Below are 18,400 nucleotides of genomic sequence, written 5' to 3' on the forward strand. Positions count from 1 at the left end.
CACAAGGCAACATCAAACTTGCACCCTCAGCGGCACATGGGCAGCCGGGTATAGAGTGGCAACACAGCGTCAGGATGCCAATGCAATTCAATGGGGGCGATCAGTTTTGAAAAGAGGCTGCAGGCTCAGACCAAGAGGCCGAACAAAGAAAACCCACAGCTGCCCATACGTTCTCATGCTAGTGGATGTAGGGACACGGTTAGACGAGCTCCCCAAGGGTTGCTGGTTATGGGGTATCCTTAGGCATTGGGAACAGTTTACCGGGCAGGTCGCAGCCAGGTGGAGTCTTCGAATTCAGGCTGCAGGAGTCGAGGTAGAGTCCGGAAGGGTCAGGCCATGGTAGACTCTGGCTCAGAGTCACAGGGGAAACTTCGCAGGGACCGGTGGGCCGCTTGGACTCGGGCATCGGATGCAGAGGTGGGTCTGAGGAGTTTCCTCAGGGCAGAGTTCTTTGCTCCTTAAAGTTGGTTTCTTCTGGACAGGTCCACTGGAGATTCTTGATCTTTATGGAAGGCAGGCAGTTCTCCCAGGTTCGACTTTTATAGCAAGGTCGAAAGGCAGCAGACAGGCCAGCAGGGCTGGCGCAGTCAGTCACTGGTCCTTCTTTCTTGCTGTGGCAACTCTTTGGCGACTGGGCTTAATAGGTCGTCAGGAATCCGATTTCCGGGTCTGGGGGTGCCACCTAAATACTAGATTTAAGGGTGTTAGAGGAGAGTGACAGGTAGGAACCAATGGGTTCCTTCCCTGGGGTGTCTACACCAGCGGCAGCTTCTCCACTAAGGTGGAGGAGTGTCACCCCACTGCCCTCAAAGCAGTTCAAAAAGGAAACATAAAATGTTAATAATGCAAAGTCATGATCGTTTTATTTTTCCATACTGGCTTAGGGGTGTGGCTGAGCTGGCCAGAGCAGGGGGAGGAGTGGTGGGCACTTGCTAAGTGCGCATGACGGTTTGGCCGGCTCAACAGTCATGCGCATTTTGCATGTTCTCTTCCAGGGGATCCTCATCAATAGTCCTAAGCACTGAATATTCCCGCCCATGTGCGGGGACCCCGGAAACAATAAAAATTATATATGAAGACCATATATATACAGCTCTGTATATGGATACACATATATTATTTTTTCCAAGCAAATGCAGCCCCCATAGAAGGCTAAACAATGTATATACAATTATCCAATAATGCATCATAGGTATAAAAAGACACCTAAATCTCTTTTTTTTTTTTTTTAATGAGGTAACACACTCATAACAAAGGAAAAAAGAGCACTGTGCAAAACACAGAACCATCAAACATTGTTAGCCTGCAGGCTGCATTGCAATACAATACCATAGAGACTGAAAAGCCTTGTACAGGTAAAAACTGGCACCGTGCCTTTAAGGCAGCCCTGACTCCAATATCCCATCATGCCTCAGGGGTGACAGTTGGGTCAGTTGTTCTTTCCGGCTCCTTCTGTCAGGACCCTGGAATTCAGCTCTCTTCTTTTTTGACTTTTCAGTCAAGAATTGGTTACTTTTCTAGTAATTTTTTGGCTTCCTCTGGAATACATCAGGGAAGCGTTTATCTGTGGTTTTCTGACTAAATTTTACAACTTTTTCTGTCAGAAAAATGCCTTCTTTATTCATGCCGTGTCCATCCTGTGGCAAAAAGAAGGCCTCTTCAGACCATCACGAGGTGTGTATTGTCTGCCTCCCAGAGTCTCACTCTCCTGCATCCTGCCGTCACTGCAAGGACCTTTCAAAGAGGACTTTGAAAGAGAGAGAGAGAATTCGACTTTATGGCCTTTCGGAGCGGTCGACGTCTAAGCAGCTGGTCCCTGTCTGTTCTCCATCGGCGTCGGGCTCGGCGTCGAAGACTCCAGCGGCGGGATCGTCGCTGAGAGGGGAGGAGTCCAGGGGGAGTCATGCTTCCAAACGAAAGTCCACGTCGACGCTCGATGCGGCGGCGAAGCGCATTTGTTCGTCGTCGGCTACTTCGACATCAAGAAAACATCCTTCGACGTCAAAAGAGGCTCATCGCCGATCAACGTCGAGAAAACACCGTTCGACGTCAAGACATCGCTCAACGTCAAAATCGACGCCAAGAGAGAAGTCGACGTCGCAGGAACACCACAGGCGGTCGACGTCGAAATCAACGTTGACGCCGTGGCAAAGATCGGTGTCAAAAGATCCTGCAAGATCCTCGACGTCGAGACATGATTCGCCGTCAAGAGAAAGGCGATCCTCTTCGAAGGTGCTGTCGACGCCGAGACACAGATCATCGTCGCATCAGTGGACGTCGAGGCGGATGCCTCCGTCGGAGTCGACGTCGAGGCGGGTGCCTCCGTCGGAGTCGACGTCGAGGCGGGTGCCTCCGTCGGAGTAGACGTCGAGGCAGGAGCCTCCGTCCAGGTCGGCATCGAGGCAGGAGCCTCCTTCGAAGTCGAGGCAGGAGCCTTCGTCGTCCAAGTTCTCCAGACCGGAGAAGATGGTGACGTCGAGGCCAGATTCCCAGTTGGGTTCTAGACCTCCGTCCAGGACAAGCCCTCCGTTGACTACAAGGCTCTCGACGTCGAGGCAGGACACATCGCCGGTGATCCATTCGGCGTCCAAGTCCAGGTCTCCGGTGATAGGCCTATCACCGTCGAGACGGTCCCCCGCAGTGGGATACCAGGAGACGTCACACATTCGTCTGACGCTCAGGAAAGTATCAAGACGCAAGTCTCCTCATAGGGTGATATATACCACATCGGAGCACGATTCATCGCGTCCGATCTCCATTTCCCCTTCAGCCTCTCAGGATTCAAGATCAAGATCCAGATCACCAGAACTGTTGGGTGTCTCTCCAGTTCCTCTGGTGGGGCATACATCTCAAGACGAGGGCCATGCTCTACCTCAGAGCCCCGTCAGGGAAATGCCTCCGAATCCTTCCATGATTCAGGCGGTTAAGGAGTCCTTAACAAGACTAAGGACTCTGGATCAAACATTACGACCAGCAAGATCCCATTCTCGAGGAGGAGAATTGCGAGGGCGCTCACGCTCGCCCAGAAGGCGATCCAGGTCTACCTCTCAGAGGAGAGAATCAATCAGATCGGGGAGAAGGCGACGGAGGTCTCCTTCATCTTCCTTGTCAAGCCGTTCGTCCAGAAGGGATTACTCACCTACACTCACAGATACTCCACCATCTAGAGTGTCGCCAGTGGACAATATCACCACTTTTCAGGATGTGCTGTGCAGAGGGGCGACTAAGTTGAACATTCCCTTGCCTGTTCAAGAAACCACCTCTTCGGTCATCTTCGAGACCCTTCATGAGAGAGCGGTGTCTCGTCCAGTGTTGCCTCTAGTCCCTGGGTTGCTTAAACCAGTAATGGACATCTTCCTAACGCCAGCGTCTATCAAATCCGCGCCGGCGCGGATTCTTAAAAAATACCGGCCAGCCCCCGAGGATCCTCTGTTTCTCAAGGCGGACCCTCCACCGGACTCGGTGATTACAGCTGCTGCCAGAAAGACGCATTCAGTGGTATCATCATCCACAGTGCCGCCGGATAAAGACAGTAAATCGCAAGACTCTTGGGGCAGAAGAGTATGTGGCTCGGCGGCCTTGAGTCTGAAAGTGGCTAGTGCCTCAGCGCTTCTGAGGCACTACGACAGATCACTATGGGATTCCCTGCAGCGATTTATAGAAAAAGTGCCTTCCGAAGACAGAAAGGACTTCGAAGAGATCCTGCACGAGGGCAGTCTCGTTTCAAACCAAGTGATCAGCGCGGCAGCGGATGGGGCAACATTGGCAGCGCACTCATATGCTCACGGGATTTCCGCCAGAAGGTCCTCTTGGCTGAGGCTGACAGCTTTGAAACCGGAAGCACAGGCAAGGATTCTAAATCTGCCCTTCTCGGGTAGTTCGCTTTTCGGTTCTCATGCGGACGATGGGATGGATCGGATGAAGTCAGAGCTCGACACCATGAAAGCCGTGGGCTTAGAGAAACGGAAAGAATTCCGTCGCCGTAGGGGAACCGACAGGCGTAGCTACCAGCAGAGGGTTCAAACCCCCCACTGGCAGAAAAACCAGGATCAACAAGGGCAAAAGAAACAGCAATTTCAGTCCCGTAGATCATCCAGGGGACGTGGAAATAACCGCCAGGCCGGTGGTGGAAACAAGGCTCAAGGAAAGCAATGAGAGCCTGCTTCCTCCAATGCCGTCCACCGCTCCGGTGGGAGGAAGTATTGCACACCATCTCCCAGAGTGGCAATCCATCACAAAGGACAAATGGGTTCTGAATATACTGCGACATGGATACTCGCTTCGTTTCCGGAGTCCTCCTCCCTCGATCCACCCGGTACAATTATCTCAGCACCTCAACAGGTTAAGATGACTTGGTTCAACAGGTTAAGAGAAGAAGTAGCGACCCTTCTGCTCAAATCACCAATAGAAAAAGTCCCCAGGGCGCAGAGAGGAAGAGGAGTCTACTCCAGATATTTTCTGATCCAAAAAAGAAATGCAAAAGCAGAGTTCAGACTCATCTTGGACTTATGGACACTAAACAAGCATATCAAAAGGGAAAAGTTTTGCATGCTTGCGCTTCACCAGATATATCCGCATCTCCGGCAAGGAGATTGGATGTGCTTGCTGGATCTGCAAGACGCGTATTTTCATGTTCCCATACTACAGTCTCATCGGAAATTTCTACGGTTCATGTCTAGCCCATTGGCTACTGACCTCAAGACCCCTAAAACGCCCCCTAAATACATTATTTAGGGGGCAGCCCTGAACCAAGAAGGCAGATCCAGCCTACCTACAAGAAGAAAAGAAGGACGAAGAGCCGTGCAGAGCTAACAAGAGGACGACGCCCACTGACTTAGCCCCAGCCCTGTCTCCCCTCGAACATGATCCTGTGAAATCCCGGCGTGTCCAGCAGCCAGCAACCTCACAAACCCCGGAGGACCTGCCTCCCTTCACTTCCCAGACTGTTTCTCCCGTGAACACCGGACGTGTTTAAACTGCAGCTTCTGGTGCCAGCCAGAGACCACGAATCCAGCCCACTCTGCACCCACTGAACCCGGCCCTAGCTTGAGTGGAAAAACACCACTAGGAGGTCCCCCCGGCGATCCTGACCCGAGATCCGGCGACCCCTGACCTGCCTCAAGCCTCCAGACGATGCCTGCAGCTCAATCCAGAGGACACCCCCTACCACGACTAGAGCGGGTAAGAAAATCCAACGTCACAAGGCACCCCTGCACCCGATGCCCCACGGCCTTGTGTGCCCAAACAAACGGTGCCTAACCAACCCACGACATCCCAACTTACCCCTCGAAGTGGTGGTCGCACCCAGAAGATCCTCGTCCCGAGCCTGCAGTGTTTCTTTGTCCCGGAGGTTCTCCATTGAAAACAATAGGGCACCCGACCTCAAAACAGCACCCTGCACCCAGCCGCCCTAGTGCCGCTGAGGGTGCACCGTTCGTGCTACTTTGGTCCCCAACTTGCCCTGAGCTTAACCCTAGGAGCTTTGCTCCCACAACCCTGTGGCCTGCTGGCCAGCAGCCACCAACCGGAGGCGCCCTATCCCCCATTTGATAACATTGGGCCTCAACAATCTGCACCAGGCCGCCCTAGTGCCACTGAGGGTGCAATAACAGTGCATCATTGACCCTGGGAGACCCCTGAGTCTAACCCCAGAACCTTAACTCTCACAGTCGATTAACTTACCTGTGAACTGTTAACCTGTTTTCCTTCCATAGGATAACATTGACACTTTTTCTCCAAAAAGTTTTTAAGTGTGGAGTTTTGAAACCTAAAAATATTCTTTAAAAATCACACAATAACCAAAACGTGTTTATTCACCTGGTTGCAGGAAATGTCCCAGTGCTGAATCTAGGTATCCAGCACTGAGTTAGAAAAGTAACGTGAAACGTAACTTACCTGCCCATTCATTTCAATTTACTACTCCAAAAAGTTTCTAAGTGTGGAGTTTTGAAAACTGAAAATATTCTTTAACAAGCATTTGCAATGCAATAGGTCTCGCATTTACGTGAGTTTGAGATCTTCACATTGCAAATAATGCCTTTTATTTTTGTTTTTGTTTTTAAAACATAAATAAAAGGCATTGTCATTTACAATGCCAATACTTTAAACTCGCGTAAATGCGAGACCTATTGCATTGCAAATGCTTGTTTTTAATAGTAATCCACCGTAGGCGTGGAATGCTATGCGATTTAGTGGTCGTGTTTTGCACCTTTCCTTGAGAGAGATGCAGTTTCTGTGACTCAGGTGTCTCAGGTGAGGGGGCAGATGGGAGATGGTGGGGCAGTGGCATAGATATGTAATGCTAAAATTGTCTCAGGTGAGGGGGCCTGTGGAAGACAGAGGGGCAGTGGCATAGGTAGGAGGGTAGATGGGACCGCGGAGAGGTGTCTGAGTCGAGGGGTTGATTGGAGATGGGGGAGTGGCATGGGCAGGTGGGGATTGTAGAGAAGTGTGTCAAGTGAGGGGCAGAAGGGAGTTGGTGGGGAAGAAGCATAGGTAGGTGATGCAGAGGAGTGTCTCGGGTGAGGGGGCAGGTGGGAGACGGTGAGCAATAGCATAGGCAGTAGGGTAGGCGGAATTGCATGCAGAGGTGCAACTAGAGCAGAATTTCAGGGGGGGGGGGGGGGGTAATTCTTCCAGCAATAGTGGAGATGCAGGGCCTCTAAGAAGGGGTGAAAAAACAACAAAGCCTTGTTCACAAGTAAATGGTCTTTTAAAGTCCGGTGAAGTACTCGGGTGCGGCTGCAATAAGACGGACGCCAGACCAGCGATCCCACAGCAGCTCAAAAACTGCCTGTGTGTGTGCCCGGGAAGCTGCCTCAGCCCGGGCTGACACACGACTGGTAAAGGGGATTCTAAAGCCCTTTGAGCCGTATGGGCGTTGCAGGCCTGATTGCATGCAAGAGCAGATGGGAGACAGTGGAGTAGAGTAATAGGTAAGAGGGTAGATGGGGATCGCAGACAGTGGAGTAGAGTAATAGGTAAGAGGGTAGATGGGGATCGCAGAAGAGTGGCTCAGGTGTGGGGGGACAGAGGGCAACTGATTCAGACAACGGGGCAGGTGGGGAATGACCAGACGGGTGTGCTGCTCTTATAAAACATCCTTCGGTAAATTAGGTAACACAGTGAAGTCCAATGTAGGTCCAGGAGACAACAGATTTCTAGGAACTCCAGTCAAAATACCTAGAGTTTAGCTAAACAGAAATCCTTCACAAAGCCTCTGGTTAAAGTCAGAATCTGGCATGGATCCTGTCCTCCTGGACCTAGGCGGGACATCCCTGAGGTAAATGCTGTGCTCACTAAGATAGCAAGGCTTTTGGGACTTTACGAGATGGTATTAGCCACTGGAACAATGACAGGTGGAGCAAAAGCAACAAAAAGCATTGCACGCCACTCTCAAGATCCATGTCAACAGAGCTGTTTTTCATTAATGAAAAAAATCTCTACAGAGTTGAGCAAAGCATTGACAATAACATAGGGAGGATGGGCGCTGAGAAATATACCCCTACAAGAAGAACAAGCATTTGCAATGCAATAGGTCTCGCATTTACGCGAGTTAGACCTATTGGCATTGTAAATGGCAATGTCTTTTATTTATGTTTCAAAAACCAAAACATAAATAAAAGGCAATATCATTTACAATAAAAATATCTCAAACTCTCGCAAATGCGAGACCTATTGCATTGCAAATGCTTGTTTTTTAAAGACAAATCTCAGGAGAGAGGAAACTGAGTAGCTGGTATCTGCTTTTCGCACTGTCTTCTGGTGCTGACAGCAGGCTTTGTGACGTCACAATGCGGCTGTAAGGGATGATTTTATTACATTAGTGACATCAATAAGATGAGTAGTGATGTGCCATCTTATGTGGACCAACCAGATATTCCTTTATGTTGTTTTCCGGCGTTGAGATCGATGTCTAGGCCTCAGTGATTTAGATAGGGGGAATGTGAGACACCTACCTAATGTTCTAGAAATGAGGGGTTCAGCAGGAAACGCACGAGCCACGTGTGCAGAAGACCCCAAAGGGATTTGTTTATCAGAAATTGAAACCATAATAGAGCTAAGAATTGTAACATCCTTCTGCTTTCTTAATAGCCAGCAATGAGAATGTAATTTCATCTTTCACAGGCTAGCTAATGAGCATGTCACTGTCAGCAGGGGCGGGCTCACTCGTCAATCCACCTCCTTTGTAGATGAGAGTGAGACAGCTGCCTGTGTCTGTCTGTTAGAAGGGTGGCTGCAAGAGCCTGCACTAGAAATACACTGCTGCCTCGGGGGGGGGGGGGGTGTGCTGCCCAAAGTGAGTACCTGCTAGCCCAAACAATCACATGGCAAGATAGGGGTCAAACAAATGCATTTCCAGTAAGCTCCCTGGCCACCCCTTGTCAAGCGGACTCCGAATCCGGCTAAGGCCTCAAACACTTATTTTTGAGGCGCCGGCCGAAGCTTGGTAGAATGCGTTCATCGAGGCAGTACAGGTGCGCTGTTAACAATATCCGTTCTTTTCACACATTCGTTTTGCCGTGTACTGCCTCACTCTGCCTCATTGGTGCAAGCAGGTTACACTGGTGCACCACCGACTAACCAAAAGCACAAGTAAAGGGTAGTCATGGTCTATCAGCTCAGTAACCAGAATTGTAATCCGTCCAACCCCACATCTGCAAATTGTGTGATTGTAGGCACCTCCGTTTAACTCTTTGCGCTTCGCTTCGAACATCTTCCTATCGCGGGAACGCTTATAAACGGGCTTAGTCCCGCATTAACGGCGGTGTGAAGCTAAGATAAAGACAAAAACGTAAACTGAAGTCATACAAACACTACAGATGGCCTTTCGTGTCCTGTGAAGTATTCGCTCACACCTGCTCGGTGTGAGCCAGAGTCTCAGGAGTGAGGCCACGTGCAGGGGTCGCAAGGACATAAATCGGTGCAGTCGCACACAGACGTCTCCAAGTGCGGCCAGTTTATTGCGGCGAGAAGTGAGTGCAAACAGGGCCAGTTACAGCATCACTACACCCCTGGGCCTCCGCCGGGACTGGAGCGCGCGTCAGCTGCAGCACCGACCCTTCTGGTAATATAGAGCCCGGGTTTTCAGCTTCTCTGCAAAAACAGTAAGTTACTGGAGGGTTCCAGGCTCTGGTGTAGCGTTTAGATTGAGGTTGAGGGTGCTAAGCGCTAGGCTGAGATGCGAGCATCGGGGCCTGAATAACACCCCCAGCTTCGTTTCAAAGGCTGTCAGTCATCGTAAGGAGTACTAAGCCTGGTTTACTCCACACCTGCCGAGGTGCAGCTGGAAGATGGGGGGGGGGGCTGGAAAGTTATTGGGAGGGGGAAGATTCCCATATGAAGCACGCAAAAGGGACTTTAGATTTTGTCAACAGACGTGCCAGCACCCAAAACTCTGAAGCCACGCCCCCCTGCTGGCTGGTCACAAATATGAAATGTTTCTCTCTTTATTGAGTTCCGTCAGTCTTTTAAAACTGGGGTGAATGGGGTACAGCATTTCCGGGCCCTGCCGACACCCCCATTACTGAGACTTAGCGCATTTTCTGCATTCTCCTATAGGTTTGGGATCCCATCTGTTTACAGCGCCTCGAGGGCTCGGAAGCTCAGCTATAAAAACACAGGATCTAACCAAAACATGACTTCTTTGGGTCAACAGTAAAAACCAAATTAAAAATCAATCATCTATGAGTGTAGACTTCGCATTCGCCAGCGGGGGGCAGTAAAGTCTCCAAATAGTACACAAACACTGTCCGTATGTACAGCGCACACCCTCCTCTCACAAAGCACTCCATCAGCGGGTTACACACGGGCATCAAAAGTGGAGGCATTAACCCGCGGAGCTATCTCGCCTTTGGACATTACAGCTCCAACAACGATTCCACCCACAATGGTAAACAAATCAATATATTTAACATCATCAAAACAATCCCCCAAACCGTGGCCTGTTTTTGGGACTGAGAGGAAGTAAGCAGCAGCTATCAGACACAAGAGGGCAGGGCACCCCGGACCCTCCGGGGGGTAGCAAGGTGTGTCTTCGGAGGAAGTGATCTCCGACTTCCTACCGGGAGCACCAGGCCACCTGGGAAACTCTGTCAGCTGCAGTTGCCTCCCCCCACAATCCTGTATTCTTGGTCTGAGTTAAATTTGATTGGGGAAGAATTAGTCGAAATGTGTGACAAGTGAGCTGCAGTACTGCAACAGATGTTTAACAATGACCATCATTAACATTTCCGAATTATTCATCACACACCTCAACATTCCGATCGGATTTTTCAAAAATGCAAGCGCTCGCCATGACATTTTCGTTTGGCTCTTTCTGCCGTGGCCTCGCCTGCTAAAAGGTTTCTTATCTTCATGGGGCCATGTGTTTGGCCCCATAAAGATAAGAAACCTTTTACTTCAGAAGGAAAGCAGGTGAGGCCGTCAAAGTGGGACGGCAGAAAAAGCCAAGCGAAAACGTGACAACAAGCTCTTTCCCAATGGCTGGCCACCGTTTAGCATAAACGGGGACGCCGGCCAATGGAAAAGAGGGGCGGGGCTTAAAGCCCCTTACATAAAATACCTATAAACATTAAATCTCGCCAGCGAGACTGCGCCTGCGGGCAGCCTTACGCTAGCGAGACCTAAAAATCATGCGAATAACCAAAACGTAATTACTTACCTGTTTCTAGGAAATGTCCCAGTGCTGAATCTAGGTATCCAGCACTGAGTTAGAAAAGAAATGTAAAAAGTAACTTACATGCAATTTACTGAAAAAGCCTATTCATTCCAATGCACTGTATTTGCGAAGGGTTGCATACTACTGCTCCCCTGTAAATCAACAAAGTACAATTTCTATTGCATTTTCAAACTGTTCTATATCCAGTAACTTATTACTGAAACGTATTTAATGCTTACCTGTACCAGGCCTGCTTGGTTCTAAAAATAAACAGTATATTTTTATACAACAACAATTGGCCTAGAGTTCAGTTCTTGAGTGTGTGAATTCATTTGCTGACTGAGTGGGCACATCAAATACTTAACACTGTCCTCTGATACTGTCTTACTGCTCGACCAAGCTACCACTATTAGAGAGTAAGGTTCTATCTAACTTTAACCTCTGCCTACCTCTGGGGACACTTGGACTCCTATACACACTATACCTGATTTTGGTGTAGTATATATAGAGACAGTTTCTTACAACCATTGTAAGTGATAATGGTGTACAATTTGTCAGCCAAGACTTTCAATGCTTTTTACGGCAAGGAGGAATTTCCCATTCCAGGAGTTTGCTCTATCATCCACAAATGAACGGTCTGGTGGAGCGCATGAATAGGGTCCTTAACAACTGTGTGCAGTGGGCTTTGGCAGTGAAGTGCAATGTCCAGAATACTGTCAATCGTCTACCAAAGTGTCTCCCTATGAACTTCTGCGAGGCAGGAAACCGTGTTCCAAGGTGTGTCCTGGATGAATGTCGAAGTGGGTGAAAACGGACTCTGTGTTTGATTTGGATGGATTTGTTAGAGATAAGGTTTCTTAAGCCCAAACTAGTCAAAAGTCTTATTTTGATGCCAGGAAAAGATCTGTTCCCCACTCATTTGTTGTTGGTTTATGTGGTACGTGTGAAGATTCCTGTACACAGCAAGAAGGGGAACTTGACATTTTCAGATCCATTGATTGTGGATAAAGTTTGTGGTAATGCTGTAAGGGTGAATAACAAACATTGGTGGAATGTGTCCAGAATTGTTAAAAATCGTGGGAATTGGGATAGTGTAAACTTGCATTGTGGACGGACCGATGAAGATAAAGCTCAGTCTTCCAATGTCACTCCGCCTGTTTTCTTACGTAGGAGCAGCAGACAACGTTTTGTTCCTGAAAATTTCTGTTCGTTTTTTGTGTGCTTATTTCTCTGTCTCTTCTCGTTTTCTTTGTGTTTTCCTTTTTCTCTTCTTTTCTCCTTGTCTTTTCATTCCTTCTTTCCGTTGCTATGAGGAGGATAATGTAGTGGTTTGCTTTTCATGCTTTACTTGTTGGAATGCTTGCGCCACTATATTCTGGCCGTGAGTATTCGACTTGAGAATTTAGAGTCTTTGTTTGAATATGTTGACTGTTTCTGCCCGGATGCTTGGCTATTGCCGGCTGCTGCGCAGCACCTGAACCGAGAATAAAGATTTATTTCAAGAACCTAACCTAGCCTAGCTCTACGTCTACTTACTACACTTACATTTACCTTAGGCAGTACTGCGTTGACATGGCACACAGGAAGTGTGCCATGTTGACTTTAAGGCATACAGGCAGCTGTGGCAGTTTGGGTATAATCTACTAGGGACTTACAGGGGGACTGAATTTGCCAATCATGGTACAGTTTTAGGGAAGGAGCTCTGACACACGGGAACTGGTCGGCAGGGACCCTGTGCTCTTTAAGTCAAAACCACATCATTTTCCAGGCATAAAGTGGGGGGGCTAACCATGTCAAAAGAGGCCCTTTCTCACACATCCTCACTGCCTTACAAGAGATATTTAGCACTGTGAAATGTACAATATTTTAAAGATTCAAAATGAGCATATTCATCATAAATTTCTGGTCTTTATTTCTGATGACATTTCCATCTCTATTTTCAATATATAGGATTTTTACTCATCAATAGTTTTGAATTTTTGAGGGCAGTTATACTTAAAGGTGACAAACACAAAAAATACCTGTGGTCAGAGTGATGCAATTACCTTAACTCAAAACATTTATTGAAAACGTATAATTGGTGAAGTTGCCCTTGATAAAAAGATCACAGGCCAGTTTAGGATCACAGTTTACAGTAGCAACCCGTGCTGTGCCCCATCCACTCACTTACCATTTTCAGTAAAGCAAAATATAGGCCCAAAGAGAACACATATTGTCAGTGATGTTTGTTTGGTTGCAGCTGGCATAAAATAGTGTTCACAGACAGGATGACTGAGTACTTGAGTGTCAATCACCCCATGAGAGGCTGCAATTATATGTCCTCTTTTTTTATCACTTCAGCCACTAAAGCCTGCCAGGTGTGCCTTTGTACTATACATTAAATTAGCAATGAGCTGGCAGACATTCATTGGGCCTCACTAGTCTGCCAGTTGGAGGGTTTGCATCACTTTAATTAGGCCTTATTTGCCTGACAAGTTAGTCTCAAGAAACACAGAAAAGGATACATTTACCTGCAGAGTTACCGGTAGAAATGGAGTGGGCTTCCCTCTACAATATAGCCGCAAAGAAGGTTTTTAACCATTAAATAGTATGAATTTTGTTTTGCAAGAACAAGGAGTAGGTAATGTGCTTGAGAAACAGAGGGCAAAGTTTGTTAGGCACCAGCACATTGTGAAGACAAGTGCATATCTTGGAGACTGCCTCGCAATACAATTTGCCCCCAAGTTTTCTTACCCAGGATTCATCTCAAGCCAAGCATCAAGCTGACCCGCCCGGGGAGCCTCGGGCCCTGCTAGGATCTTTCCACTTTCCACATGGATGACTTTTACGGGGAGATCACTCATCTGGCTTGTCTCATCCAAAGGCTGAAAAAATGAATAGTATTTAGATGGATGGGACTCAGTACAAGGAAGCTCTTCATAAGAAAACCAATGCGGTAAGAACACCCCAAATAAGAAAGAGTGAAATCTCCAAGTTCTGCAAGATCATGGAAAGTCGGCCAGGCTCAACTATCCCCCACCCTCAAACATCGCTGATCCAACACTACCATTCTTGCTATCCTTACATCTAGGCCAACCAACAATTCACAAATCTTATTTGTTATTTCAAACTCATTGGATGTGCTAACAAACGGAAGTCAGAGAGGGAGAAGATGATACGTTCTTTGGAATTTCAGGCTTTTAGCTTTATGAGCTTTGGTCAAATATGGAGAGAATATAATTTGACTTATGACTTCAAGAATGAAACTGAATATTGCTTGCAAAATGAACCACGTTGAAACAGCATGATTTTGTGTGCTTGTTATACAAACTAGAGGGCACCATCACAACATGAGATCTTTTGGTGACATACATTTTTTTTTGTGGTTTCACCATCTCAAATTATTAGTCTTTGGATGGAAAGACCTCTTTTTGTATGGCCACCACCAACCTTTACGACTGATGCTGCAGTTTTTTTTTTATTCAGAGTTCACTGAGGCATGCAAACCACACCCGAGTGCCAGTACGTTTACCCTAAAGTATATGCTGAATTGGCTATACCCAATTGGAGATGGGTAACTTACATGTAAGGCCCTAGTGAATGGATTTCTGGCACCCAGGACATGTAAGTTAGAGGGGTACCCCTGGGTTGTGTCACCCTGTAGGTCCCTGAAGTAAAAAGAGCCCCTGCCGCAGTTCGCCATTGCAGACTGGGAGAGCAGTCTTGCACTGCTTGCCTGACTATGCCTTTAAAGCAATGGCAAAGCCGCCACTTCCCAGTGCACATAAGTCCCCCTCTGGCAGGCCTACCAAGTCTTAAATGCAGGGTGAGACATGACACAAGCAGGATAAATACTGTGCATGCCCTGACAGCAAAACAACGCAAACCATTGTTTTACTGCGGAAAGACGTTAGGACAATTTGCGAGGAACAAGGTTACACACTGACCCTTAAACTGTGCTAACTCCTGAATGGTGCGATCAAAGTGGGCACTCAAAGGTATCAAACAACTTGTTACATTAAGTCCGACTTATATCTCAAGTCGAAATTAATGTTACTTGTTGCAGTGTGGAGCTTTAGCAAAGCTGTCACTTTGTTGGCTTTAAACTCCTACACCTTGCCGGGCACAGAGACTGCTCCACGAGACAGTCATCTCCCTTCCTGGAGAGAAGTGCTAACGACTCTCAGGAAGGAGAACAATGAGGGATTGCAGGCCGGGGAAGTGTCACCACCCTCCTGCAGGAAGCCACTACGGTGTTCACCCCAAAAGGCAGGCTTAAAAGGCGAAGCAGCCTGTGTAGAGCAGGTGTGGGACACCAGGGGAGAGGGCTGCCCCATTATTGAGGTAGACAGGCTACCACGCAGAGCAGAGAGGGAAAACCAGTTGCCAAACCAGTTTCCCCAGGGGTGTGTAATGAGGTAGCCACAAAATGGGGGTGGGCTTGTAAATTCCGTACACCAGGAGAGGGGTCTTGCCATCTTGGAAGCGGCAGAATAGGTGCATCCTGAGGTAGCAACATGCCGCACTCCATAGGAAGTGGTCAGAAGGTCGGAGGGAACATGGTAGCCCAGAACTGGTAGCCCACTGGCTACCAGTTCTGGCTACAGCTAACCTTAAAGTTGTTGAATAAAACTCTAGATAAAATATCATGCTGCTAAAAGAAATGTGGGATAAAGAGAAAACCAGGAAGGTCAGAGCCAGGGTGCACTAACAACTTCTGGATTTCAGGTTTGCTCAGTAATGCTTGTTCTAAGGAAGAATTGCTAGCTGAAGCTGGCGTAGACTCCCAGTGAAGTCACCCTTTCATACATGGCTTTAATGCATTCTTTTTTAACTCCATCCTTCTATATTAGGGTATTAAATCAACCCCACTCTGGGGTGAAATTTCTCACCTTATATTCTATAAATCCATCAAATTGCTAAAAAGATATGGAACATGAAACAACTTTGGTAAAACTGGTTAAGAGAGACCTCCAACGACAAATTTTCTCAAAGAGACCCGGAGACAACTGTATCCTCTGCACAGTACGGGGGAGGCAATTTTGGTGGCAGTGAAGCAATGAAAGCGTCCTTGTGGCCAAGGTAAGGGATGTCTCGCTAGCAAACACTTCGTGGTATGACTACTAGGTGATGAATGATGAGCAAGGAAGGCCTCACCACAAAATCACTTCTCACATGGGAATACAAGCAATGTAGCAAATCTCTGGTATGAGATCTCTTCACTGTCTGGCTGACTTTCCTGCATATCCAAACATACCTAGGGGCTGCCAAGGAAACCAAGACAAGTAAAACAAAGTAGCTGCACGGGCTAAGTTATGGCTATCAATAAACATCTGGCATCTGCATACAAATAAGAAAGAGGCCTTCTGTACTTACTTCTCCATCTGGCCCAATAGTAGCAGGAAGCCCTTCCGCATTCTCAGACTTCTAAAAACAGAAAAGAAAAACCTGTCATGAATGAGAACGATCGAGTAGCGCTAATTAGAGCTTGGTGAGAAGGTAAGGCAGATTTAATTATTACATCAATCATGATCAGGATTCTGGGACCACAGAGAAATACACCTTGTATCTCCATATATGTGTTGAAAACAGTGATAGCACTCTAGAGTCTTCAAATTCTTTTCTCTACCTACAAAACACATTTCTGTTGGCAGAGAAGGAACACTGTTGCACCCTCACCTTCTTTTTCTTCTTTTTTTTTTTGTCCTTCAGCACCTGTGCAGCTTTATGCTGCCGCACCAGATCAGTCAAGTTGGCCACATACTCGTCTGTCTGCTGCAGTAGGTAGGCCAGACGCTTGTCCTTCTTCTGATCGATGAGTTTTCGGTACCCCTCTTCATCCTCAGCCTGTGGATAACAAGAGCGGAATCACCATCAGACTACTGAGCTCTCTGCTGAGTTTCAGCACCGCGCCGCTGATTCTCTCCCTCTAGAAGAGGAGATGAGGTGAATGCTTCCTAAAGAGGGAGCAAGCGACACCTGAGGGAGAGAAACTGAAGTATGTGCACTACACATATATGAGTGATCTCAGACACAGACTGCAGTTGGCCCTTTGCTGGAGAATGCCCCGCTGCCTGTATTTCAAAATGCAATACCTGGACTATTGGTTCTCAACCCAACTTGAATATTTTTTGATGAATTTAAATGCCATGATCGCTCAAAGAACGTTCAATAGTTTAATGTCTCTGTGGCTTATGAGTACAGTTTGCACAGTCATCTAACCCATCTACAATAGAGAAGACGACACAATGTTGGAGGTTAAAACAGTGGTGGACACTATCCTAGTCCAATGAGTATAGAGGAAAGCTTCCCTCACAGACCGCTGCCAGTTTGTGAGTCAGCCACATTGGTCCAATAGCTGTTTGAAATACAATCTTATGCTGGCAACGGCGGGTGGGGGGGGTGATGTCTCTGGCTAGAGGGACAACAAAAAGATGTTAAAGCTGCTATTAGGGGTGGGCTACGAGAGGTTGGAAAGGCGTACTAACCACCCCCTCTGTCCCTTTTATAACACAGCAGGGCGCACCTTCACAAGGGATGTACGCAGATCTTGGCTGATCTTGCGCTACTTCATCCAAGGCTTGCTGAACATACACTTCTTTGAAAGGGAGTTGAGGATTGCTGACCATACATGTCTTTGAAAGGACTCCCACGGCACATGGTGGTATGTTGTGTGGTCCCCAATTCCAAATCCCTTTCAGCTACCCTTAAAGGTATGAACACTAACATGACCTCCAACTAAACGCATATAGCCCCAATGATTTTAGGAGATGGAAGCAGTATATGTAGTTAAGTCTCCTTCAGGGGGATTTGCTAGTATTCTAAAAGATTTGGATAGGTCACCTCACCCACTTGTGTTGTGGCATGTTTCATCATAGGTGGCATCCGCACATCTCAGTGGACGTCACTGTGTATACAAACGAGCGGATAGATCACACACTGTATCTTATCTGATATCCAGATCCAAACCAGTTTTAATCCTACATAGAGTACCGAATTATTTAAGGAATAATTACTATGGGAATAACCAAAGGTATTTTTAAATATACCTGGATTCTTGGCTTTATCCAATATCAATTTATCAGAAAAGGTTATCATACGTACATCGATGTGGGTGGGTTACCTATGATGTAGTATAGCACAGCACAAGTGTATGAGGTGAGCTATCTAAATATTGTGGGATACCCTTGGACTCCTGAAGGGGACTGACTACATATACTCCTATCCTGTAGCTTCATTGGAGTCTTTAGAAACTAAACTATGCTATGGCATTTTAGTCATTACACTATAAGGTGTCTGCAAGGAAGGAGACCTACATTAAAAAGGGACTAGCCAGCTAAAACAAAAAGTGTTCTTTTGACTGAATATTGTAGCAGTCTTCAAACTGTCCCCCACACTACTCCTCTTTTGAGAGCATAAAGGCATGTTCAAGGAATGTGAGATGAAGTCAAAAATTCCATATTATACATACGGTGTGTGCAATAACTTTTTTTCTCAATTGGGGCTTAGCTGAAATCTATTTTTAAGAATCACTAAAATACTTCAAATCAAGATTTCAGAATGTTGCCTCGTTTGGTAATTCATGTGTATGGGTTGGCAACTGTTTTAACACAGTTCACCGATTAGTTCCATTAAAGACTTTCTGAAATTAAGTCGGGAATAACTAGACAGACCCTCTCCCAATTGCTAAAAATGATCCCTTCTTTGTTTAAGTTTGTTTGAAGATGGTCGCCCCACAGGTAATGGACAAGGTGGGGGCAC

At 47.1% G+C, this 18,400-nt stretch overlaps 1 protein-coding gene across 5 annotated transcripts in view; it reads right to left on the reverse strand.

The window, feature by feature from the left end:
• SMARCA4 (SWI/SNF related BAF chromatin remodeling complex subunit ATPase 4) overlaps positions 1-18,400 on the reverse strand; it is a 533,682-nt gene that overhangs the window by 355,426 nt on the left and 159,856 nt on the right. For all 5 annotated transcript variants that reach the window (XM_085600653.1, XM_085600652.1, XM_085600651.1 and 2 more), the window contains exons 10-12: positions 16,319-16,486; positions 16,016-16,066; positions 13,394-13,524 (exon numbers count right to left, since the gene is read on the reverse strand). In XM_085600653.1, the coding sequence (XP_085456779.1) occupies positions 13,394-13,524; positions 16,016-16,066; positions 16,319-16,486 (350 nt within the window). The remainder of the gene's footprint in view (positions 1-13,393; positions 13,525-16,015; positions 16,067-16,318; positions 16,487-18,400) is intronic.

This window comes from Triturus cristatus, chromosome 4_2 (assembly GCF_964204655.1).
Source record: "Triturus cristatus chromosome 4_2, aTriCri1.1, whole genome shotgun sequence".
Classification (NCBI taxonomy): Eukaryota; Metazoa; Chordata; class Amphibia; order Caudata; family Salamandridae; genus Triturus; species Triturus cristatus.